A 26,365-nucleotide genomic window follows, 5' to 3' on the forward strand; every position below is an offset into this window, starting at 1 on the left:
AAGACCGGAGAGTTGGGGTATGGGACGTGATATTTGACCATGTGAACCGTGGCAAAGTTGAGATGTATAAAGAGGATACATAGAGATATTTAACTCATAGTTTTCTCAGATTAAAGCCCTAGAGGGACTGGTGCCTTTGCTCCAACCCCTCTGCAATTTTCCCCTCCCACCTTTCCCCTGTGCAATCAAACCACCTATAACTCAAAGAAAGCATATGATATATTAAAGGCAAAGCCTTTGCAGAGGTTACCAGGTAATTATATCCACTCAACAGACATGTCTTGACCTCACACTATGTCGTAGTTGCTAAAAAAAAAAAATATTAATAATAACAATATTTATGGGAGTAGCTAGAATTTAAGGAAAATTATTAGGAGCCAAATACAAGCATTTTGCTTTATGATTTATGCTCATGAAACTCCATGAGTGTCTACTATCATTATACCCATTTTCAAACAAGGGAATTGAATGATACATGACAAAACATAATTCCTGCCCTCGGTTTATTAGATAGACATTTGAGCTAAACTATTCCCGGCCACCGTAATAGCTGTCACCATAGAGGTTGAATAGAAACATAGAAGAGATAGAGGTAAGGAGAGATGAGAACTCTCTTTGGATTTGAAATCCAGTGGCCCTATGAGGAACTCTGGGCAGCACTGTATCGTCACAGGAGTATCAGTGAGTGATTCAAGGTCACACAGTAAGGAAGGTATGGCTGTGGGCTTCTGCCTTCTAACTTCTCTGCAGGGCCCTAGCTAGCCACACTCCTGGCCTTTCCAATGCACATTAAGCTGTTAAATTACCAAATAGTATGTTACCTCTTTCTCAAGTATTTGCAGAGCCTCTGATGAGTACAATGGTTCTTACAAAATAATACACGATTATGTGTGACACGTCAGTGTCAGCTGTCAGCAACTCTTGAGTGTATCAGTGTGCGTTGGGAGAAAGAAGAAGTGACAAAATGTTGGTGGTAGGAAGAAGGACATTTGGGAACATTCACACCTCCTTCATACCACTGCATTTGTTTTTTTAATAGGATCTGGAATCAGGATCTGAAAGTGGAGCAGAAACCATTTCAGTAAATCAGACACGAGTAAATTTGTCTTCTAACACTGAGTCCATGGACCTCCCATCTTCCACCCCGGTGGTCAATTCTGGAACGAAACCCAAGACTACGGTGAGTTCTAAATGATAACAGACAGTCTCTGCTGTAAATGTTGATGATCATCAGGTAAGAGTTGATATTCATTCAGTATAGAAGAAATACTGTTGGAATCTTAGCCATAGTGACTTAATAATATTTAATTTATTCAATCAAGTACAACCCTAGAAACATGTTGTTTCTTTTATAAATGATAACACAAGTACTTCATTGAAACAGGTCATGAATTAAGAATTATTCAAAACGTGCTAATTAAATTTCATTGCTGGATACTCAGAGTTTTAAAGAGCCAAGAATCCAAAATCTGGAGATGCCTTTCCCTACACTATTATCCTGACAGCATTGCTTATCAGTTAGAAAATTCCTTCTTTAAGATGTGATGAATTATAGATGACATATGATGGATGGATGGATGGACCGATTGATAAAAAGAAAGAAATGATAGAGATAGATGTAGATGGATGGATAATTATATATTTAGATTGATATAGACAGACATAGATAGATAGATAGATAGATAGATAGATAGATAATAGGTTTATATACAGAGATACATAAAATCATCCACATCAAAAATTTTCTGTGGGAATTAAATGAAAGAGCATACATAAAAAGTGATTAGTGAAATGATTGGCACAGAATAAGTCCTGAATAAATGTAAGGTACTATCATTATTATTATGATACTTAATAGACTTTACAATGTTATTAAAACAAATTATTCCACATGGAATAATACACCATGAAAGGAGGAAACTGCTTTGGTTTGAAATACTTCATGTGTAGATTGTGAATAAAAGACATTTTCCTTTAAGGAAAGAGTTGAACTGCAACAGGAAAATAGTATTTGACTCTAAAAAGTAACATTTATGGAGGAAGTAATTACTACTTCAAATATCTAAAATCCCAGTTGCTCCAAAATAACCTTTCCTAGTTTAGTGAAAATCATAGTGTCATATTATTTTTTATGCCCATGTTAGCTTAACGCAAAGAAACAAGTTTGGATTGCTTGTTCACTGCATTTAAAATAAAAGCCAAGTCTAAAATGGGACTCAAAAGATAATAGTCCGATTTTAAAACATGATGGATTTGATGCAATTGCAAGAAGAATGAAAATATGGCATTTAAACGACAGATATGGATGGTTTAAATATTTACATGGAAATTATGTTCCCTGTGTTATTTATATCTAAAACATTTTTATGGAATAAATATTTACTGAACATCTACTATATGCCATGCACTAGGCTACATGAAAAAGACTTGGGGAGGAATAAAACATATTCCCTGTCTTTAAACAGCTTACATTCCAGCAAAAGGAGGTAAGTATATGTAAACAGTGAAATGCAATGAAATGCTATACAGGCTATGATAATACTGCATGTATTGGGAATAGGAGGAACTGGAAAGATACTGCACAGTGATCTTTTGGGGTAAACTGAAAAATCAGAGTCAACAGTAACGTGTGCCAACAAGCATACTGAAATGGAATGGCGCTCTTGATTTTCATAATGGGTAGGGAAGGTTGAGATACAGAATTAAGATAAGAAAATGGAAGATCTCATTTTACCATATTCTGATTAAAGAAAATGTTTTTCTTAGAAAACCTTCTCAACAGTTTTGACTTGAAGTTTTTGAGAATCATTGATGCACTGGCTTTTTTTTTTTTTTTTTAACATTGGGGACAGGCGTGGGGCTCACTTTTTAAAGGTATTTACTATTTAATTCACTTTTTAAAGCACCTGTTAGTATCCTGCAGGGCAGTTCTTTTCTCCCTGATATAATTACCAGTGGTATCCACTTTCTCTCTTGTAACATACACATTTCGGTGAGTGACTGTCTTGTAATTCATAACAATGAGTTGAAGAATGTGTGCAGTTGCTTACTCTTTCTTCAGTTACCCCTGTGTTTATAAATGTGGTCAATATAGTTACACAGCAGTGCATATACATTTTTATGGTAACCATTTTTGGTAAAAGTTTTTTATGAGAAACATAAACTCATCAGTTTTCCCAGTATTTTAATTTGTTAGAGTGATGGAATCGTTCTTCAATTTTTTTTTGTTTTGCCGTCAATTGACCACCCCACGATCGCAATTAAGAAATATTGAAATCAATTATTGAACATAAAAATATTTGTATGTACTCCAAATCAAATGTTTTGTGAAAATATGCTAACTTCGAAGCAAATTGGATGCGAGTAGCATCCAGCTGTTCAGGTGTGACTTGCCATCTTGGAATACAAGCAGAGCTTTCTAGTCATGCCACAACTCATCAACCAGTGAGCAATGAGAGTCATCATGCAGTTGACTCAGCCTTCAAAACAATATTCCTCTTCAAGACCACCAAACACTGCAAAATAGTCTTGACCAGCAGCACAGGTGGACTTAGGCAACTACACATACAGCTCTGTCCAGCTACTGGACTATAATTTAGTAAAGTTCTCTAGCAGGCCGTGAACAGTACCCAGAAAGAAATACTCCACCATCAGCAAAGACAATCGACTTTTAGGAAATTTCTTTTGTTAAATGGCCAATAATAAGAGTAACTTGAAAAACAGGCTATTTTTTCTTTTTCTTTTTTTTTTTTTTTTTTTTTGAGTTGGAGTCTCACTCTGTCGCCCAGGCTGGAGTGCAGTGGCATGATGTCGGCTCTTTGCAAGCTCTGCCTCCTGGGTTCACTGCATTCTGCCTCAGCCTCCTGAGTAGCTGGGACTACAGGCACCTGCCACCACGCCCGGCTAATTTTTTCTATTTTTAGTAGAGACAGAGTTTCACCGTGTTAGCCAGGATGGTCTTGATCTCCTAGCCTCGTGATCCACCTGGCTTCACCTCCCAAAGTGCTGGGATTACAGGCGTGAGCCACCGCAACCGGCCTATTTTTCTTAAAGTTCCAGGATACATGTGCAGAACGTGCAGGTTTGTTACACAGGTATGCATACGTGTGCCATGGTGGTTTGCTGCACCTATCTACCCGTCATCTAGGTTTAAGGTGGGAATGTAAATTAGTTCAACCATGGTGGAAGACAATGTGTTAATTCCTCAAGGACCTAGAATCAGAAATGTGATTTGACCCAGCAATCCAATTACTGAGTACATATCCAAATGAACATAAATCATTCTACTTTAAAGACACATGCACATGTTTGCTTATTAAAGCACTGTTTACAGTAGCAAAGACATGGAACCAACCCAAATGCCCATCAATGATAGATTGGATAAAGAAAATGTGGTACATATATACCATGGAATACTATGCAGCCATAAAAAGGAATGAGACCATGTCCTTTGCAGGGGCATGGATGAAGCTACACTTTGTTTTGAGGGGAATAATTCTTTCAATTTGTGTGTGGGCATGTTCGTTTTTCTTGTTATTGGTGTTGTTATTCTTTTAGGTACACCCTTTTCACTACAGTTCAAAAGTAATTCTTGGGCCATGGATCAATTTTATGGTTGGAATATCAGAATGAAGAATTTTGTCTATGAGAGATTAAACAGCAACTTTCTCCCACAATTTGGAGCTTAAGGAATAAATGATATGTAATAACAGTCTAGATATTTTATGAAGAGACAGAAAACTATAATATCCTACACAGCTCTTCTTTTTACCATGAACAAAAGTTTTAATTTTAAGTAGAAATACGAAATTCTAAGAACACCTACTTAATACATCAAACTATAATGGACTAACCCTCTGCTCTGTAATGACACAATTTGACAGCATGCCTACCTTCATTCCATAATTAAGGTTACTTTGATTTGCTGCTATGAAATCTATTTATAATGGTGACCACAGTAAAAACCACAGAAATTTGGCTTTCCTTTTGTGTGTGAAGTCTCTGGGTTTCTAAGTGCCTATTTTTCAGCAAGATTATTTTTCTTTTAAACTTATTCTTAGAATAGGACCAATGAGTCATCGTCACATTTTTCATTAATTCTATGTATAGATCATGCTGACAATTAAGCATTAACATAGATTTCTGAGATGTATTTCATAAAAAAATGAAAAAGTTAAAATGTAGGTTATCCACTGTCAAAAAACACATTAGAAAAAAGAAGAGGCCTATTGTGTCATGTTACCAAGCTCATCAATTTCGCTCCTAAATTCTGTTTTGTTCTTTTGATACGTTCTTTTGATACCGTCTCACAATGCCTTTCATACTAAACTCTTCCATAAACAACCCGCGAGCCCCTGTATCATTTTATGTGAAGTGCTTTGATTCACTGTACAGCAGTACACTGATATCACTCTCTTTTCAGTGGCTTGAGTTCTTCCTGGTATTAATACAGGATTGTTTCACGAAAGGTTTTAAAGCTGAACATTAAAATCTCTGAGGTTTTGTTGTGGTTGATTTTCCTAAAGATACTTTACTTAAAAGTGCAGATATGGCCGGGTGCGGTGGCTCACGCCTGTAATCCCAGCACTGTGGGAGGCCGAGGCGGGTGGATCACGAGGTCAGGAGTTCGAGACCATCCTGGCTAACATGGTGAAACCCCGTCTCTACTAAAAATACAAAAATTAGCCGGGCGTGGTTGGGGGCGCCTGTAGTCCCAGCTACTCAGGAGGCTGAGGCAGGAGAATGGCGTGAACCCGCGAGGCGGAGCTTGCAGTGAGCCGAGATCGCGCCACTGCACTCCAGCCTGGGCGACAGCGAGACTGCGTCTCAAAAAAAAAAAAAAAAAAAGTGCAGATATTCATTAAATCTCTATTAATCAAATATTTATGAAGAAAAGAGCCAAGCCCCAGATAACAAGAAAAATGTCCTATTTATAAAATAAGTAACTGAAGGAATAAGGAGAGTCTAGCATTCTACTGTATAGAATAACCAAGAACATCATCAAGATTACACAGGATATGGCAGCCAGATCCTCAATGCTCCTGAACGCTGTACTATACAGGGACTCACAGGGTCAGCACCTGCATTCAGAACTAATATAAATTGGCTTGAGCTGTTATTATATCAGAAACAAAACGTCACTAATATTTGAATGCTCGATGTGCACAAGAAGAGTTTTACTGAACAATAAAAAACAATGGCTGGCTCCTCAAAGCATAGCGTAGGTTACATGCTTGTAACATCATTTTCTAAATCACACATGCACCACAGATTTTATATATATGTTTACATATGTGTATGTGTATGAGTGAATGTGTATATATATATATATATAACATAGATTATATATGCATATATTTGTGCCCTTGTGTGTGTATATATATTCACATCAGATGTTATTTTCTGAAGTGTTATTTTGATGTTATTTTCCAAAAGTCTGTGTTGTATAATTCTTAACCGTACAGTAGAATTTTTAAAGGGAACCAAATTAGTAATTATTAATTATTAAGTTCTTATGTAGTCACACAATCTTTTAGTATAAATTATGTTTATTAATTATGTACAAAACTTGCTCAGGATAAACACAGAAACCACGAACGCAGATTTGTTTATTGTTACCAACGTATAGTATGGTTTTGTTTGTATCTGGGATAGGAGTTTCAGCTCTGGAATGATCTGAGAAATAGTTTCAAAACAGAAAAGCTTCTAAGGTAGAAGAACAAAGGTTAATGGGCATCTTTTACAAACAATAATCAACTTGTTAATTATTGCCACTGAAAAAGTAAGAATTCCATGTGGCACTGCTTAAAAATAAAAATTATAATGCCAATAAAATACTATTTCAGTGGAGAGTTATTTATTCAAGATGTCTAAGACAGTCTGATTGGGAGTATGACATTAATCCATGATTAATTAGCCACAAGGGATTAGGGGAAAAAATTCTTATTTTGGAATTTATTAATCAACTAAATTCCTGAACCTGTAAAATTATATTTTAAATTATGTATGCATAACTTATGTATGCACGCTTTTACATATTTGATACATAATTTAAAAATGTATGCATTTACACATTTCTGGGAAGACTGTCAAGAACTCCATCAGATTTTCAAGGACTGTGCAAATCCCCATAAAGAAATGCTACATTTAAGTTTTCATGGTTCAGTCAGTTACTCAGTGAAGAAACCCAGTGTTGAACATGCGAACGTCTTTGCTACAAATAATAAATATGCTGCAGGTACACTGACATTTGGGTTTATTTCCTAATGGATCATTGCACGGTATTACCTTTGCAATAAATGAGGCTATACTTTAGATATATGTGAAAACTGATTCTTCTATGAAACTATAAAATGTCATTTGCATTTGTTCCAACTATACCACATATAAGCAAAAATAAAACTGACCCAAAAACAAAAGAAAAGCCACCAAGGTTTTCCCTTAGTAATTTCAATGTAAACCAGGTTTTATATTTCTAAATCCAATCACATATTCCATACATATGATCATTAAACTAAAGTCACTGTGCTTGTGATATATTAGTGAGAGGTAATAAAATTGAAAAAAAAATCTTCAAATTCTACCTTTCACATCAGTTTAAAGTACCATTTAAAATTAAATTTAAAGGCAAAATTTTACTGATAGCTTTATTTTGTTTTACCATGTTATGATATACTGTATGTTTGCTTAAATGGTTATCAGATGAATTTTTTAAGAAGACTGGTGATTTTCCCTAATGCTGTTCAATATTCAAAACAAAACAGAAGGATAAAGTACTGTCTTTTACAAGTAGAAACTGGAAATGCTTACTTTCACTGAAGTCTTGGGGAAAGAATTCAAGGTAATATAAAAAAGTGGCTAGAATTTAAATAGTATTTTATGTCACATATGTTATTATTAGCTTTCATATCTTGAGGAAAGAAACAGTCAACATACTAAAGGAAAAACTGATATACATGGAATTTTTAAGGGAAGTTTAGACAACTTCTTCAGAAACATCAAAAAATTTGAATTAATACAGTTAATTAAAACATTTAAACACAAATGTAATAGTCTTAGGAAAGAATGTCTTTTGATGTCATGCTTTTGAATATGGCAATTTTATTTTGACATGACAAAGCAATCACATTGAAGTATGTGGATTTTTAAAGAAATATTTGCTTATGTTGGTAAGATCCTCATTGTTTATGAGAAAGAAAAATAGGCAAAATTTATAGCTTTTTAAAGAAGAAGTGAGTCACCAGAGAGCTGGAAAAAATGTGTCTAAAAAGGAAATTGTTCAGTGATTATTATAATGTGATATTTCTTAGAATTCAATGATTTAAAAGCATAGAGGATTTCATTCACCTAGTCTGGATTTTGAAATAATAAAGAAATGTGCAATTCATTAACTTTGGACTCTGAAAAATAGAAATATTTCCACAACCATTTACTTTTATGTTTTAAATAAATTCAAAATTCTCTCATTGCTTGTTGTTTTAAGATACTGACGTCTGTTTTCAATCCATTTATATATTAACTCAAGACAATCTTGTCTGTGATGGGTTATTCCATCTTCACAGTCACCTCCTCATATACATCTTTCCACTTTGAATCTTGGAATTTCATTCTGTCGAGAATAACTTGTATCTTGATCTATATAATACTTAGCTCTGAACACATTTTACTTAAATAATTTTGGGGGCTGGCAAACTTGTTTTTCCCCCTTGTGTTTAGTTTGTAGTAATCTGGTTAATTGTCTGGAGCAGAATTCATAAAACCAAAAGAAATACGGGAAAAAAATGAACACATATGAATGATAGGTTAGAATTGAATAGATTAATAGCATAAGAAATAACATTTAAAAATCATCCCTGCAACCTAAGACTTTAGTCATATGAGTAGTACTTTGCATGTTATCATCATTATAATGAGAAAAATTTAGTTTTTCCATGGACCAATGTGACTTCTTGAATTCAACTCATATTTTCATCCAAGAGAAATAACAACTGCCAGTTACTTCTGGGCAATATAAAATGGCAAGCCAACAGCATGCCACATCACAGCAACCAAAAGTATAATTCATAGCACTGAGGAGTAATAATAACTGGTAAGCCATTTTCACAGTCTTCACTTTATTCATTTCAAACCTAGTTGTCTCCAAGCTCTAATTACATATTAAATATTTTCCCATATTTTTCCACCTTCTTGCTAACAGACTGATATTTAATTCTGTCCCAGGCATTTGATGGCCTCTGTGCTCACGTCTTAAAGACACTTTAAGTCATTGAAAGGTTTAAGCAAAGATTTCACGTGAATATACAAAGTTTAAACAGAGGGCATTCTTGACTATAGTTTTGACCTGTATCAACCACATACCAAATTTCAAAATGAAACAATGAAAATATAAGCCAACCATCTGAGTAGTCTGAAAATCACATATATAAATATTTGGAATCATGTAACAGAAATTTGAAAGTAAAGGAATTGTTTACTCTGTACCCTCATGGAGTCCTAAGACGCCATCACTTGAAAACCTCCTTTATCCTTGATGTTTTCGGTATTTAATGAATACTTTATCTGCTCGTTTCATTTATTTTTAAATCAATCGTCTATACTCCTTAGATTTTTGTTGTCATTGTTGGGTTTTAGCGATTCTCTAGTCTTTCCGCTTTAACAAGCTGGTATAATCCAGACCACCTCCTGAATCAGTAGATTCCTTCAAATGAAAATCCACTGATGTTATTGACTCTAATTGTTTCCTCTTTACTGTAGATTGCTTTATACATGTTCTGCTGTTCTTGTTTTGTTTACTCATTTTGAAGGCCCCATCTTCGGATCAGGACTGTAGTAATTTACTAGATAAGCATTTACCAAATTAGTTGTAATATGAAATGCAGAGAATGATGCAAACAAGTACTAATAACCAAATAAATCAGGGCCACTCCCACCGTGCACTCTAGGGCACCCCCAAAACTGCCTTCCTCTACCTGTCCCAGCCAAGCTGACTGAGCTTTATCTCTTTTATATATTGGCATTCTTTATAAGATGTTCTTTGAGTCATCCATGACACAAATTTCTTTTAAATTCTAGACTAAACGAATTATAAGAGAGAGGAAAATGTTGAAGAATATTTTTTTTTATGTCCAGGCAGCCTCTGGGATAAGCCTGTTTCATTTCCAAGAGCATCCCCACAAATTCACCCCCAGTACTTCCCTGTCGCTAAGGCACTGCATTCATTTCTAAGGTTTCTTCATCAGTGTGTTCTGAACCCTGGACTAGACAGATAATAAGAAACAAAAAAACATGTAAAAGACAGCAGACTCCAGATTAGAGCAACTCAACCTAGCCTGGGTCTAGGGTTCTGCTGGCCCAAATCATTGAGGTCTTAATGGAGAACAAATTCAATACTTTAGAATGCTGGCTTTTAAATAGATCATTGGTCATTATTTTTTACGTTGTTTCTTTTGTAGAATTAAGTCAGAATATTAAATGATTTTTTAGAAGATGAACATTTAGAATTGAAAACTAGTAGAATTTCCATTTAAAGATATTTCCCAAGCAAATATTAACCAAGTATTTAATTTTTCTTTTTGTATTAAATAGTTTTCTTTTTGTATTAAATCCAATGCCACACACACACACACACACGCACACACACACACACACACACACTATGGCAGGAGGTTCTACATACTTTGTGATCTGTATTTCTAATATTCCCTTATGTAGTTATATAGACCAAAAAGGAATTGCATATTTGTTAAAGGAACTTTTTTATTACCAGTGATGTCAAATGTTTCTTATTAGATAACTGAACTCCTTATTTTAATGTAAGATAATCCAAAGGTAAAGAACAAAATTATAAGACATGTGTAATATGGCTCTTTAATGTCTTTATGATAATATTCTACATTTTTAATTACACAGAGCCTTCTCAATTTATAACGTAGTTGAACTCAAATACTATCAAGATTTTGAACATTCTCATTACTAGATTACGAGACCTAATGCACTTAAAAAAAAAAACAGTTATAAAGAACCAATTAGGGTTATGCATAAACCGCTGTGCCAGGTATTGAGATAGAATTTTCTAAATATAAAGAGGGGGCATGACATGTTTGGAATTCCTGGAATCAGACTGTAAGACCAAGAATTTCCTGGAAAGGTATACTGGTGAGCGTTCTCAAGAGACAGACATGAGTGGACATTAGGAAGGTAGACTGAGGGGGAACAGGGTTGGACTGAGCTGCCATGCAGTTACAAGTGCAGCCTCCGTGTATTCCTTGGAAAGCTCTGAAGCCTGGGGGACCTTTCAGAGTTCTTGCAAAGTAAGGCGAGGAGGCTGGACTTCTGCAACCTGCACCAGCCAACCATAACCTTAGGCTGGTCCTAGAAAGTGCTGGAATGTTGAATGGGGCAGTTATTTGAGGAGCAGAGCCTTTCCCAACAGGGAAAGCAGCCACAGCCATTGGCATCCACCGTTCTCAGCTGCTGGGGAATTGGTTCCCTGGTCCTGAGAGGAGCCTGGGAATAGCTCTGCAGGCTCCACCACACAAGCCAGGACATCACCTTCATGGGCCACAAACTCTGACACGAGCAGCAAATACCCAAACACATGGTTATGAAATGGCATTACAGTGAGCACCAAATTGAAGTTATTACGAAATGATTAAATGTTAAAGACATATATACATTATGTTACAGACAGTGGGAGCCTGTAGTCCCAACCACTTAGGAGGCTGAGGCAGGAGAATTCCTAAGGTCCAGAATTCAAGGCTGTAGTGTGCTATAATCATGCTTGTGAATAGCCACTGTACTGTAGCCTGGGAAACAGAGGGAGACCGTGTCCAAAAAAAAAAAAAAAGAAGAAGAAAGAAAAGAAAAAGGAAGAAGAAAGGCAGGAAGGCAAGAAGGAAAATAAGGAAAAGAAAAAATGAAAAACAAGTAACGAAAAAGTGAAAAGCCTCAGGATGTAAGACATCCCAGAGAAAATGACAATGAAATGTGACCTTCAACAGTGACTGGGAGTTTCCCAGGTGAACAAAGGCGAAGAGGAAAAACATGTAAAAACATCAGAGAGCAAAAAAAGTAGTCTGTTCATGGGTTACTGGGTAAGCTAATTTGAATAAAGTATGCTGCATATAGCTCCAACTGGCAGAAAATGTAGCTAGAATAGCCTTTTGGGAGAGTTTACGGAGAAATTTCAATGTTTTTTTTAAAAAAAAAAAAATACACCTTAAGGGAAATGTGGACATGGCTTTTCAACAAGAAAACAAAATGATTTGATTTATATTTTAAAAAACTAGAACTCTACAAGTAGAGTGGAAAAATGGACTCAGATTGTAGAGGACAGAAGAGATCGAAGGGCGATAAAAAGATAGGATGTTTGGCAATGTTGGAAAGAAAGACAGGCTAGCAAAAAGCTTTATTGAAGGAAGCTTTATCATCCTTTCCACTGTTTCGTTGTTCTCCTAGCAGTGTAGCCTTATCTTAATTGTGCATCACTTAATGGAATGCAATCACAAAGAAAATTTATTTTTTTCTGACACCTACCACTAGGAACATCCCACGTCAGTTACTTTGTCCCTCCCACTTAGACAAAAACTCAGGAACTCCCATGATTCTTACCAGATATTCTTCCCTAACACAAATATTTTAAATTTCAAAATATTACAGTATCAATTCAGAAACTGATATGTTCAATGTCTGTAATAATCAATAGTTCAGTCTTCCTTTACCTGTAAGACTTCCCAAGCAAATATTAACCAAGTATTTAATTTCACATTTAGCATTTCGTGGATATATCAAAGTTGTGAGATCATTCTCCCACTTGTATTTGTAGTTTTCTTTTTGTGTTAAATCCAATGATATACACACACATGCGCGCTCACACACACACACACAGAGTTTTGTCTTGCTTAAGGTAGGTGTCTACCTGCATCCAGGGAAGATTGTGGGGTGGGAGTGTTCTGCTTCCTTTTCCTTTCTAGCTCATTCTATATATCACTTGCTAGCAGCTTTGTGATGGGGAGCAGAGGTCTGGCAAGAACAGGAAAGTTCTCACTGGATGAAAATACGCCATCTGTAGGTCTACAAGATATTAATCTCTTGTCTGCTATATCAATTATCTGTTGTTGTATAATAAACTATACTTAAACTTAGTGGCTTAAAGTAACAATAACGCAACCTCACGAAAGATCTTGCCTGAAAAAACCACTCCTGAATTCCTGATACATGCTCACCATGAAACATAATTGATGATTAGTACTGTTTTAAGCCATTAAATTAAGAGGGGGTTGTTATGCAGCTATCTCACAGTTCCTAGTATGTCAGAAATTTAGAGCAATTTAGTTGTATGGGTCTTTCGTGAGGCTGCAGTCAGTTGTCTGCTGGAATGCAGTCGTCCAAAGGTTGTACCAGGGCTATAAGATCTACTTCCAAATTGGCTTATTCGTGTGGCTGAAATATCGGTGTTCGAGCATTGGCTCTTCTCTGTGTCATTCTTCTCAATGGGGATGCTTGAGCATTCTCATGTGGTGGCACCTGACTTCCACTGATGCAAGTGAAAAAAAACAAGGAAGTCAGACTGTCTTATTTTCTGTACTGTATTGATCACGCAGACTAGCCCTGTTCAATGTTGGAAAAGGTCTAAACAAGGGCATGTTTATAAAAAGAATTATCGAGTGGCAACTTGGAGGCTGGTTACCACAATGTGCCATGTCTCTAATGCATGCAAAAGCACTGACCTGCTCCAAATGGCCCCCAAAAGATAGCATCTGTTCAAAGTTCAAGATTTTGTTAAATAAATCAGATCCAGGTGCAGATGAGACTCTGCAGGTCTCAGGTGCACTTCCTCAAGCACAGCCCTTCAGGTATAGTTCCTCTTTCTCTGAAGATATGCAAACTCACCCAACATACAGTGGTATGGCAGATATGGAATAACAACTGTAGACCCTCTCATTCAATAAAAGGAGGAAACAGAAGGCACGTAAGTGTCACTGGTCTGTAGAAATCCTGAAAAACAACAGGGCACATATTTGAAGGTCTTTGGCTGGAATCATTCATACCTCTTCTGGGGTTGATCCACCAGTTCTTTCCTGTGAGATGTGCCCTTTGAGTCTTTCTTCCTTTTTCTAATGAAATGTCCCATGTTTGCAAGTGAGATGATTTCTCATCTTGTTTTCTGACTGCGATAATTTGGTGGTCCAAAGGCCTCTTTTAATTTTTCACTTTCTCTGAACCTTTTGAGCCAAGCTAGAGGTGTTTCTGATAATATGATCTCTTTAAACTTTATGTATTTCTCATGTATCTTATTAGGGCTCACTCCATTACACAAAAGTCACAGTTAGAAAATTCCTCAAGATATGTCTTTCTCTATCTCAGGCATCTATTGAGGCTTCTGAAAGACATTATCTTCATAATTCTTTTAAGCCCTACTTTTTAATGTACGGGATCTGTGAAGTATCTTTTAAAAATTCTAGAGGACTTAGAACTGCCTGAATAGTTCTCTGAAGTATCATCTCAGGTATTTCTGAGGTCTTAGCAAAGGATTTTATTTTGAGACCATATTTTCTTGAGTATGATCTAGATTTGTTCTTAATTATTTCTTTATTGTAGTATCATTTGCTGTCTGGAAAGGCTGTGAAGAAACCAAGTTTTGTTTTTGAATCCAACAAATTCTGGCACCTTTATATTTTAACACTCCTTTAGTTCATCTCTCCTCTTTCATTTCAGTATACGTAATAAGAAGTCAGAAATTACCTTTAAGCCTGGAAATCTCCTTATCTAGATCATTATGTTCTTTAGGTATATTTTTTTACTTTCTACATTACCACACACAACAATATCGCTAAACTTTTTTCCTCTAAATAAGAAGGATTCCATTTTTCTAATATCACTTTCTTCATTTTTCTTTAAGCTTTCACTGAAAGCCCCCTCAAAAGCTACCTGGCTTATGCTAACAGTACGTTTAATGTCCTTTCAATAGTAGTCTGTTTCCATCTGTCTAGCATCCACCTGCCCCCCAATCTCAAAGCCCCTATCATATTTTGTCAGTTTTTAGTTTTTTTGTTATGGTGGCCTAAAAATCCATCCCAGACATCTATTGCTGCATAACAAATCCCCCTTAATTTAATGGCTGAAAACAGTACTAATCATTTATTATGTCCCATGGTTTGCACGTATTGAGAATTCAGTAGCGTTTTGTTCAAGCAGTTTTAGGACAGGGTCTCTCATGAGGCTGCACTTAGGGGTTGACTGGGGCTGGAGGGTTCATTTCCAAAACAGTATACTCATGTGGTTACAAACTGGCTCCTCTCCACCTGGATCTCTCTATGAAGCAACCAAAATGTTCTCACGTCATAGCAGATGTGTTCTTTCAGAGTGAACAATCTAAGAGACAAAGACAGAAACTGCTATACCTTTTATGAACTAGCTTTCACAGTCACACACCAAGATGTCTCTTGTATTCTACTGATCATATGAACCTATCATAATCAATGTGAGAGGGGACTCCACCAGACATATCTACCAGGACGCACAGATCACTGGAGGACATATTGGAGATTAGCTACCACATCTGTAATTTCCTTAATGTGGCCTTTGCACTTTTTTTTTTTTTTTTTTTTTTTTTTTTTGGCAGGTCAGTTACTTTTTCCACAACCCCTAGAGATACGTGAAAACTTTCAACCTCTCATCTTCTCCCAGGTGAGGCTTCTGTGTATCTCTAGTCAACCCTAGGGACAGACCCTTACACGATGCCATGTGATACATCTCTGGTCTGTGAGAAACACAAGCACTGCCAGTTTCCAGCCAAATTTAAGAATCCAGCTGATACTAATACAGCCACACCTCCTCTGGCTTGTCACCAGCTAGACACCCCAACAAGCCAGGTCAGGTTCCTGTGTCTCCCACACTACAGGGACACATGTCAAGCCCTCCATGTCTATAAGGTCCCTTAGAAGTCCCTTTCATCAGCCTTGAAATGAGAGCAGGCACCATATTAACCCTTCCCTAGAGGGCGAAGTGTGTTGCAGGTAGACGTTTTCATTGCATACAAAAATCCCAAATCACTTTCTCCCAAATCCTCTGATTCTTGATCCTATTATAATCTCCAAGAAGGCAGGAGACTTGAGTTCTTGAATGCATTCTCCTCCAAATACTTCTTGCAAGCTCTGCAGCTCAGTCTATTAGTTTGATATCGAATTTGTCCCCTTAGGGTTTGGGTCAAAATTTTAATTTTAACATCCAATCACAGGGAGCTGTGTCCTGAGCTGCGATTATGAATACCGGGAGCACATTTCATCTCTGCTGCCATCTGAGAGACAAGAACAGTTTGAGGAATGTAAAACCACAGAGTCAAGGTTATAGTGATATTTTTTGTCATTCACTAAAACTATATTTAAACAGCACTAAAGATGGGTACATGCAACCCAAAGCTGGATGACTACCACCCTTCAGTTCCTTAATTGGTCCTGCCAAAGGCAGAGTTTATATCCACAAAAAGGTAGAAGAAGGGGAATATTAAACAATGGGTTTTCTTTCAAAGATTAAATTAGAACACGTGAAATGGTCAGATGATGTGTTAAAACACTGCAAAATAGTTTGAACGTTGATTTACAATGGAAACGAACACAAATAAATTTGAACTCAATAAAAAAGCGATGATGACTCTGCTTTGAAATGGGTCCAAGTAGTTTTCCGGTGAGAATAACGTGTAAGTGTTTATCAGTTTACCTAGACTCCAACTCGTTTCTTATTTGTGGTCTTTATGACCTAATTTTCTATTATGGAGCTTGGTTCCTTCCTCACTTCTAACCAGTGCTAATGAAACTTCCTTCCATCCCAGGCAAACTTTTACGGGAATGGTGGTGAGGAAGAGATCCAATGACAAGGAATGAATGGTGCCTGGCCAGAAAGGTTTTGTAAAGTTCAGTTTGCTGCTGAGATCTAGAAACATCAGCAGCTTTCTGGGATTAAGAAGGATGGACATCCCCTCCCCATGTCTATGTGTTCCCATTGTTCAACTCCCACATACGAGTGAGAACATGCGGTGTTTCGTTTTCTGTTCTTGTGTTAGTTTGCTAAGAATGATGGTTTGCAGCTTCATCGATGTCCCTGCAAAGAACATGAACTTGATCTTTTTTGAGGCTGCATAGTATTCTATGGTAAGCGTTAGGTCAAACACCTAATGCCTGAGGGGCTTAAAACCTAGATGACGGGTTGATGGGTGCAGCAAACCACCATGGCACATGTATACCTGTATAACAAACCTGCACATTCTGCACATGTACCCCAGAACTTGAAGTAAAATAAAATATAAAATAAAATAAGGATGGTTTTCAGCAGTAAGTAAAGAGGGTCCCCAATTTACAATGATTTGACTTAGAATTTTTTGACATGAGCATGATGCAAAAGCAATATGTTTTCAGTATAGTATTCAATAAATTACATGGGATATTCAACACTTATAAAATACCCTTTGTGTTAGATCTCTTTGCCCAACTGTAGGTTAACGTAAGTGTTATAAACACATTTAAGACAGGCTAGGCTAAGCTATGATGTTCAACAGGTTAGGTGTATTAAGTGCATTTTTGACTTAAGATTTTTTTCAACTTACAATGGAACATAACCCCATTGTAAGTCAAGGAGCATCTGCACTGTTTTGGGGTCTCAAATGGTCAGATCAGGAATGGGTGAAGGGAATTAGGCCAGGCTGACTCCAGGGAAGTAAAAGGACAAATTCTGACTTTTCAGCTGCATGGAGACAGGAACAGGCCCCAAGGATACCTATTTTTATTCAGACTTAGACTAAAGGACCATTTTTCTTGACATTTCAGAAATATTGGAATACTAAATGCAATTTTTCTAACCAAATACCTGTGAAAACTTTCATTAAAATGGTATCATCAAACCAGAAAACAATTATTGCATATCTGATGCCATTTAAAACCTTGAGGCAAAAAATTAAAATTATTTCAGTATCTTTTATTACTGTTAATATTATATATTTATTATTTATCCTGATTCCTAGCATATCTCTGAGTTACACAGAGTAAACAACATAACCAATTTATTGGTTTAAGAATATTATCAGAGCGGATTATTCGTAATTATATTTGCTGTATGAATTGGAAGGGACATTACAAGGACATGAACTATATGCTCTTTTCTGCATCTCTAGAACTAAATTAAATCAAAGTTTTAACAAGTTAGGCACATATTGGAAGTTCTGTTCATCTTTCAGGCTGATGAAAGACTCTCAATATTGTTACAAACAAAAGGAATATATGTAATCAGGTGTCTGAATTTAAAATAGTTTTAAGATAAAAATACATAGTTTTGAAAGGTTTGTAAATAAGTGAAATAATTCAGTAAATATATATATAATATCTATAGAAGAATCTTTTCAGGTTTCATTAATTGCATCTTTATACAATGTGTTTATAGTGCACAAGAATGTTCCTCCGCCCAATACAGATATTTTAGGGAAAACTCTAACTTACTCAATCTCTTCTTGGATCACAAATTTGATTGCCACATGTAGTCTTTTCAAACATTATATTTGAATCCTAGAGAGAATTCATACATCACTAACTTAAAATTCTATCGCCTTTAGATAACTGTGGGGCCTTTCAAAGGACTTTGTTCTCTGATGAGATATAGTACAGGTAGACTTTTACAATTACTAAGATTCTTTTCCTGGAATTAGAACATCTTACACCTTGAAAATGATAATGTCCAAAAAAAGATCAATGCTAATTAAAATAGTAACATCATTAACACTTAAGAGAGTACTACTTCAAAGGTACTGCTACACTTAACATACTTTTATCAAAGAATAAAAACGTGTTAAGTGTAGTAGTACCTTGCTTTTTGTTTTCCTGTTTTTGTTTTTTCTTTCAGAATGCTGCCATCTTCTGGTCAAATTATATCACTTCACAAACACAACAAGACTCGAAATAGGAGGCCAATAGATTTACACAAATTTCACTTTCACCATTAAGTACCACCTATTTAAGATCTGTGCCTCCAATGTTCCAAAACTAGAGACCTTTAAACTATTGTTAAAAAATTTTCAGAGGTTAAATCCACAGAAGACATTTCATGACTTGTAATGTTATGAAAATATATACGTTTCAGGGATTGTAATGTTATGAAAATGTGTATCGCATAGTAAATGCATAGGAAAGTATAGATAAGGGAATATTTGACTTTGGTCTATGTCTATAAAAATTGATGTCTTAGGATAAGGAAGCAGTTTTGACGTATATTTGCTGTTTTCATTTCTACAAACTTTAATTTTCAAGGTAACTCACCTTGAAAGAGTATGTTTATAGTAGCTTATAAAAGCCCTTATTGAATAACTGTCCTCCTTACGACAAAGGAGACAGTTGTGGCTGGCAAATTTCTTCTTGTCGTAGAATTGTTCATATTCGTGACCACCTTTAGATTATTTATCAAAGAATGTGTAATTTAAAGGGCTAGTTTTTATATACATATGCATGATTACTTCCAAATTCCACACTTCTACACTCATTCCTTTTCATTCACTCATTCATTGAACAAACGTTGTAAATCTTATATGTGTCAGTCTCTATGCTAACCACTAAATTCAAACAGAAATAAGATGCTGCCTTTGCACTTGAGAATTCATAACTGAGTGGATTCCTTTAGCCAAGCCCTAGAAATCCTCACTGAAACACACTGTTCTTAACTTACTCCACCAACGAGATTTTAATCTACCCAAACCAAGAACTAGTAAATCACAGTGCAAAAGTGTGAAGCATCCAAAAGATTCATTAGCTACTGCTTTTTGTCCCTGGTTTCTACCAGATTTTTTTCCTTCCCCTCTTTATATTTACAATCTGCTGACACATAAAATCTACACCAAATAGCCATGAAATCAGCCACAGTAACCAATTTTGAACAGGTGAAGAATCCTGACCTAGCGAGACCGATGGACTGGAGTCACTCATCAAGAGCTAGGATTAAACGTTGGCTCAGAAGAGCGGTCTGATCTTGCTTCAGTCACCTCTAACACCTCTGGGGGTGAAAGCAGGAATTTACTTTTCCAAAACTTTGAAATGTTACCTGAAGCAGAATTCTACAGAAAGACACAAAGTACACTGATAATTCTAAATTTCAACTCCCCCTTTGCTACTTATAAATCCAAAAAATCAAATCACTCTCCCTGAGCTACCTACCTGCCTTATTTCTTAACATTTCTAACTCTCTATTCAACAAAATCACACGTTCTACTCTAACCATATTGCCTTTCCTATATTCAAAATTGCCTGATTGAAAGGGTCGGTTGCAGGCAGGGAGAAGACGAGGGGATTCTATGCCTCATAGATGGGTGGGATTCCAGGAGTCAACCATGTTTCTTATAGCACCAAGTCACGCAGAAGATTTGGTCACCAGAGTGCTTACTTAGAGAAACAGAGGAAGGAGAATGTTTGTCATTAGCAAATCCTTCCCGTTTGGACTCACTTCACTTGCAGCACCCCACTGTTTTTCCCATTATTCAAAGAAAGCAAGTAAATAACTACATGGATTGCTGTATGGTGTTTACTGGACAATGTGAAAATGTTTTCCATTTTCTCTGGAACAGAAAATGGGAGCCAGTACAAAGACATGAAGCGTAAGAATTCACGTGATCAGTTTCTCACGGCCACACCATTTTCTTAAGCTAGCGGATGCTAGGAAGATGATGTAGGAACAGGTTTTCCTCTTTTCAGTGCTTTTTCTTGGAACAGTAATTGCAGCAGCATGATTTAAACTCTTTTTGGTTCGTGCATGTGAAAATATTAAGAGAAAATTTGAAAATCTACAAGTCACTCTCACAAGTATCCTAGATCTCCCTTATTCCTTGATATTTTGTAGCCGATGTTGACTATATAGAGATATACATTTTTTCCTCCCGTATTCTTTTAACAAAAGCATAATACTCTGTCAAATATTACTCCATAAAGTGGCACCTGTAGTTTATGTTCTTCTTTGAATTCAAATGATGGCCAAGCTTTGACAAATATAAATGATTCCTTTAATTCTCATCTCACGGCAAAAAAAAAAGTCATCATTGAAAATATCCAATTTAGATAGAAGATACGTATCTCAAAATAATAAGAGCTATTTATGACAAATCCACAGCCAATATCATACTGAATGGGCAAAAACTGGAAGCATTCCCTTTGAAAACTGGCACATAGGGATGCCCTCTCTCACCACTCCTATTCAACATAGTGCTGGAAGTTCTGGCCAGGGCATTCAGGCAGGAGAAAGAAATAAAGGGTATTCAATTAGGAAAAGAGGAAGTCAAATTGTCCCTGTTTGCAGATGACATGATTGTATATCTAGAAAACTCCATCGTCTCAACCCAAAATCTCCTTAAGCTGATAAGCAACTTCAGCAAAGTCTCAAGATACAAAATCAATGTGCAAAAATCACAAGCATTCTTATACACCAATAACAGACAAACAGAGAGCCAAATCATGAGTGAACTCCCATTCACAATTGCTTCAAAGAGAATAAACACCTAGAAATCCTACTTACAAGGGATGTAAAGGACCTCTTCAAGGAGAACTACAAACCACTGCTCAACGAAATAAAAGAGGACACAAACAAATGGAAGAACATTCCATGCTCATGGATAGGAAGAATCAATATGGTGAAAATGGCCATACTGCCCAAGACGGAATCTTGCTCTGTCACCCAGACTGGAGTGCAATCGCATTATCTTGGCTCACTGCAACTTTCGCCTTCCAGGCTCAAGCGATTCTCCTGCCTCAGCCTCCTGAGGACCCAGGATTACAGGCTCGTACTACCGCTCCTGACTAATTTTTGTATTTTTAGTAGAGATGGGTTTTTACCATGTTGGCCAGGCAGGTCTCGAACTCCTGACCTCATGATCCATCCACCTCAGCCTCCCACAGTGCTGGGATTACAGGCATGAGCCATTGTACCTGGCCTGGGGTGACATTCTTTTAAAAGATGATTTTGGCCCCCTTCCCTCACTCATATACACTCTGTTGCCATGTAATGCTTTCCACCATATTATAAAATAGCAAAAAGGCCCCCACCAGGTGCAATGCTTGATCTTGAACTGCTTAGCCTTCAGAAATGTGATCTAAGTAAAATTCTATTGTTTATAAATTAAAAAAAAAAAAGAATTTGGGATGGATTTCGCATGACCTTTGACCTCCTTTGTCAGAAAATAAGTCGAAGCTTGGATTTGCAGAGCTCCACTGTAGCAGATTTGAATCCGTAGCAAACTACACAGCCACTGACATTGCAATTTTATTCTGAGACCTATTTCAGGAGACTGAGATTAAATATCAAAAATTGTATATTAAATGCAGATACAGTTCTTTCACTTATAGCATTTCCACACATGCTTCCTAAGCAGAAAATATCACATTATGAGTCCCTATAATTTGTCCTTAACACTTTTTCTGCTTTTTAAAGGCTTTTGGAAAACAAGCTTAGATGACATCTTTGCAAACCTGGAAATTATGCCAAATTGTCCATAACATGAAATAATACTGGATTATAACATTAATAATATTTTATAAAGTAGAACATGCTTTATATATGAATGCAAAGCCTATAAGTTTTTCTCTTTTTTATTTGTACTAAGCCAGCTTTAAAATGTTTACATTTTAATTAAATAATTGAACTAGCCCCTTTTAAAGACGTTCATGAAGATTCAGTGAGGTTATGGAACTAAATCTCTTAGCAGAATATTCAAGGCACAGGGAGCCTTCTCCCAGTGACCACCATTTTTATATCTCAATTTATATAATAGATGTACTTTCTGAAAGTAATACATACAATTATTTTTGGTGAATTGAATGAAATTTTAAATAATGTTATTTGCATGTTGTGTAAATCCCATGACAAACTGTTTATTGAGCTGAATCAAATTCTGATATTTTCTGTACTAGGGTGTATTAAACAGACACATATATAATTGAGAAAGGGAACAGATCAGGACAACTGGGTTTAACTAACAAGATGAAGAGATCACGAGCCCAGAAAGGACAGCTTTGTCCTGTACATCCTAGAATAAGATAAAGAATGATTTATAATCAAGTATTCAGAAAGCCTAAAATATTCAACCTCAGGGAAAACCAAAAGATGAAGAAGACTTTTAGCATCAGGGAAAATCCCACAGCATACTTTTGTATTCAAAATGACACTAACGAATGTGGTCATTACCTGGGAAGACAAAGATTAAGAAAAAGATTCATAATTCAGTCACCCCTGTTTACACCCATCTTAAAAATTCGCATTCGGAGTCAGGCTCACCCTTGTAATCCCTGCACTTTGGGACACCTAGGCAGGAGGAATGCTTGAGCTTAGGAGTTCACAGCTGTAGTGAGCTGTGATCGCACCACGGCACTCTAGTCTGAGCAACTGAATGAGACCCTGTCTCAAAAATAAAAAATAAAAATAAATTGTAATTTGGGTTTAGGCTCAGCCATGTCTGCTGCTTTCTGTAGCTGCTTCCTAGCTGCTGTTCTCTGAGCCAACCCCTGGTGGATGCTGGGCATGGTGTTTGATGGCGTTCAACTCTGTTGCCTTATTAGGAATATTCCATAGAACATTTATTATAAATTATAAAGATATATATTTCTGGCAAATTTGTTTCTCTGCATTCTAAATAACTTACCATATAGGCCCTTTTCTATATAAATAAAACTCTTGTGCTAAACAAAATATTAAGATGAGTTAATATAACTATTTCTTTTTAAATGGGATGCCTTGAACTTTCCTCTATCAATGACGTGTTCCTTTCTACTCACGAAGATGAGGAAATAGTTTAGCGCTTAGTTAGAATATGACAGATAGTTCATGAACTGTATTTGATAACTGTAGTAACTCAGATGTCTGCAAGTCAGCCCCAGTGTTTCATCAGTGATGAGTGCAAACACTTAAAGGAAGGATTTCTGCACCGTGTTGGCGTTTCTGAAGAACTGATGTTCTTCCATGTCAACACAGAAGAATTTGTTTGGACATTTTCTTGGAGTGCTAGTGTACTGACCACCAATCCTCAAACAGTTCTTCTGTTTGTGTACAAAATGGTTGTAAACAGGATACTCATGGAAATGATCCTTTTTACTGATTGCAGTTCTCTCTATAAGGGTTTGATCCTTATAAGCAATTGGTAAGGAAAGCATGATTTTGAACCTTTGGCTTGGGAATTTCTGGGACTTTTAGAATAACCTCTATATAAAACTAAATTATATCTATTTAGCCCCATTTTCTCCAGACATTTAGTATTCTATTTCCCACTATCAAAGCCACACACACACACACACAATTTTTTTCAAAGAAATAACAAGTGAAATGTAAATGGTAACGAGTTGTGACTATTTCCTAATAAGCAAAATCTCAATTTGCAAGTCACATGCACAATGCCCCGATCTATTTTAATGTGTTTGGTGAATGCATTTTCAAGAGGATCTGGCTCTTGAGAATGTACCATCATAGAGCCACAGTTTTAATTTTATCCTTTTATGACATACTTCCTCAGTAGTGAACATGCTTTCAAATGCCCAATATTACCTTCTGGTCTGCACATTACATTTACTCCTTCAATAATTATTGAGTGTGTGCCATGCATTGTGCTGGATAGTGGAACTACAATAGGCTTCCTCAAGGAGCTCACAGTTAAACAGGAAACACACTAATGCACAGCCAACTCTAACTCAGGAAAGCCTGGAGTGGGACAGCAGCATTCGTTTTGAGGGAATTAGCTGAAGGTGTTATACAATGGCTGCTCAAAAAATATTTATTGGATATTTAAGGACAGATGGATCTTTCCTGATGTAGAATGCCAAGGAAATAACTCTCCAGGCAAAAAAAAAAAAAAAGTCATTGTAGCCAAGCCGTGAAGGTGCAAAAGTCCACCGCATTTTTGAGGACTAGCAGTCGGCTCCAATTGGCAAAGGTGCATGGACTCACATGTTCTGAGCTGAGGAGCAGAGGCTGGTTAGAATCAGATCCAAAAGTGTCTCCTACACCATGACAAAGAGGAACTTTAAGAGAGAGAGAGAGAGAGAGAGAGAGAGACAGAGAGATAGAAACAGAAAGAGAAAAACATATTTGCATTTTGGAAAATCTCTTTTGAATGGGGACAGAGTACGTTGAAATGACTCTAGGGAGGGAGACAATTTTGAAGGCTGTTCTAGAAATCCAGGGACAAAATGATGACGATGGAATTGAGGTAATAGCAAAGAGGAAGAGGAGGCATACGTGGATTCAAGATACACATTAAGGAAATAATAAAGTAACTTATTGGATATACAGAGTAAAGAGAAGGAAAGAAACAAGACCACAGAATGACTAAGCAACTAGGAAAATGATGGTGCTTACCTTTGTCATCCATTTCTCCTCGATCTGAAAACAACCCAAATTTCCATTTGAAGATTCCCCCAGTAACACTTAGTTTGTATGGTGTGGCAGTGCTATCCTCAAGAATACAGTACGTCACCCACATCAGAGCCAGTAAACACTGCAGTTCCCTTGGCCAGGATCATGTGTAAGTGTGACTATGTGGCTGTGTTGTGGTGGGGCGTGGGGATGGCAGGGATCCACTCGTCCTAAGCTAGCCCAATGAGGGTTTGAACATCAGAAACTGCATGAGAGCCTGTCTCCCTTGCATTGAATATAGAGCAACAAGAATATGAGGTTTGGGATGCTGTACACATCTTGCCACCCCAGAAAGAAAACCTAAGAATGTAGCCAGAAGAAAAGCAGAGCTTAGTGACAGAACAAAAAGGAGCACATTTTGGTGATGTTAGCAGAGCCCTGATTTCAGCCACACCTGAAGCCAGCCCTACAACTGGACTTTTCAGTTATGCACATTAATATGCTTAGGCCCTTTATAGGAGGAAGAGCCCTCACTCACAGAACATCAAGGATAAGGCCTGGGAAGCACTTTAAACATCTCTGTGTGGAACTCCAAGAAGAAATCTGCCCTGGAGTGTAACCCACAGACAGGTGGTTTTAGACATGAGATGATCACACAAGTGGCACGAATAAAATACTGAGAGAAAACAACAAGCAGCACCAACATTCAGTCGGTCAGTCACTCAACAAATGCTCATCAAACACCTGCTCTATGTCAAGTACTGGATCCGTGAACAGAATGGACATTAATTATGAAAAATAATAATTTTTAAATCCCTATTTTGTTAGAGCTTATAGTATATTGAAGAAAAAACAAACAAAATATAAGTAAAATATTCAGTGCCTTTACTAATGATACGGTCTAGGAAGAATGGGTGAGCTGTGGCCTTTAGACAGAGTGATCAAGGTAGGCTTTACTAAGAAGTTGACATTAGGTTTTTCAGTAAAGATTGGAAGGAAGTGAGAAAAC

The 26,365-nt window shown here is 36.7% G+C and overlaps 1 protein-coding gene across 3 annotated transcripts in view; it reads left to right on the top strand.

Annotated features, from left to right (window-relative positions):
* Nucleotides 1-26,365, top strand: part of DLC1 (DLC1 Rho GTPase activating protein) — a 530,175-nt gene that overhangs the window by 211,999 nt on the left and 291,811 nt on the right. For all 3 annotated transcript variants that reach the window (XM_063637785.1, XM_063637784.1, XM_055287572.2), the window contains exon 4: nt 1,040-1,180. In XM_063637785.1, the coding sequence (XP_063493855.1) occupies nt 1,040-1,180 (141 nt within the window). The remainder of the gene's footprint in view (nt 1-1,039; nt 1,181-26,365) is intronic.

Source organism: Symphalangus syndactylus, chromosome 1 (assembly GCF_028878055.3).
Source record: "Symphalangus syndactylus isolate Jambi chromosome 1, NHGRI_mSymSyn1-v2.1_pri, whole genome shotgun sequence".
In the NCBI taxonomy this organism is placed as follows: Eukaryota; Metazoa; Chordata; class Mammalia; order Primates; family Hylobatidae; genus Symphalangus; species Symphalangus syndactylus.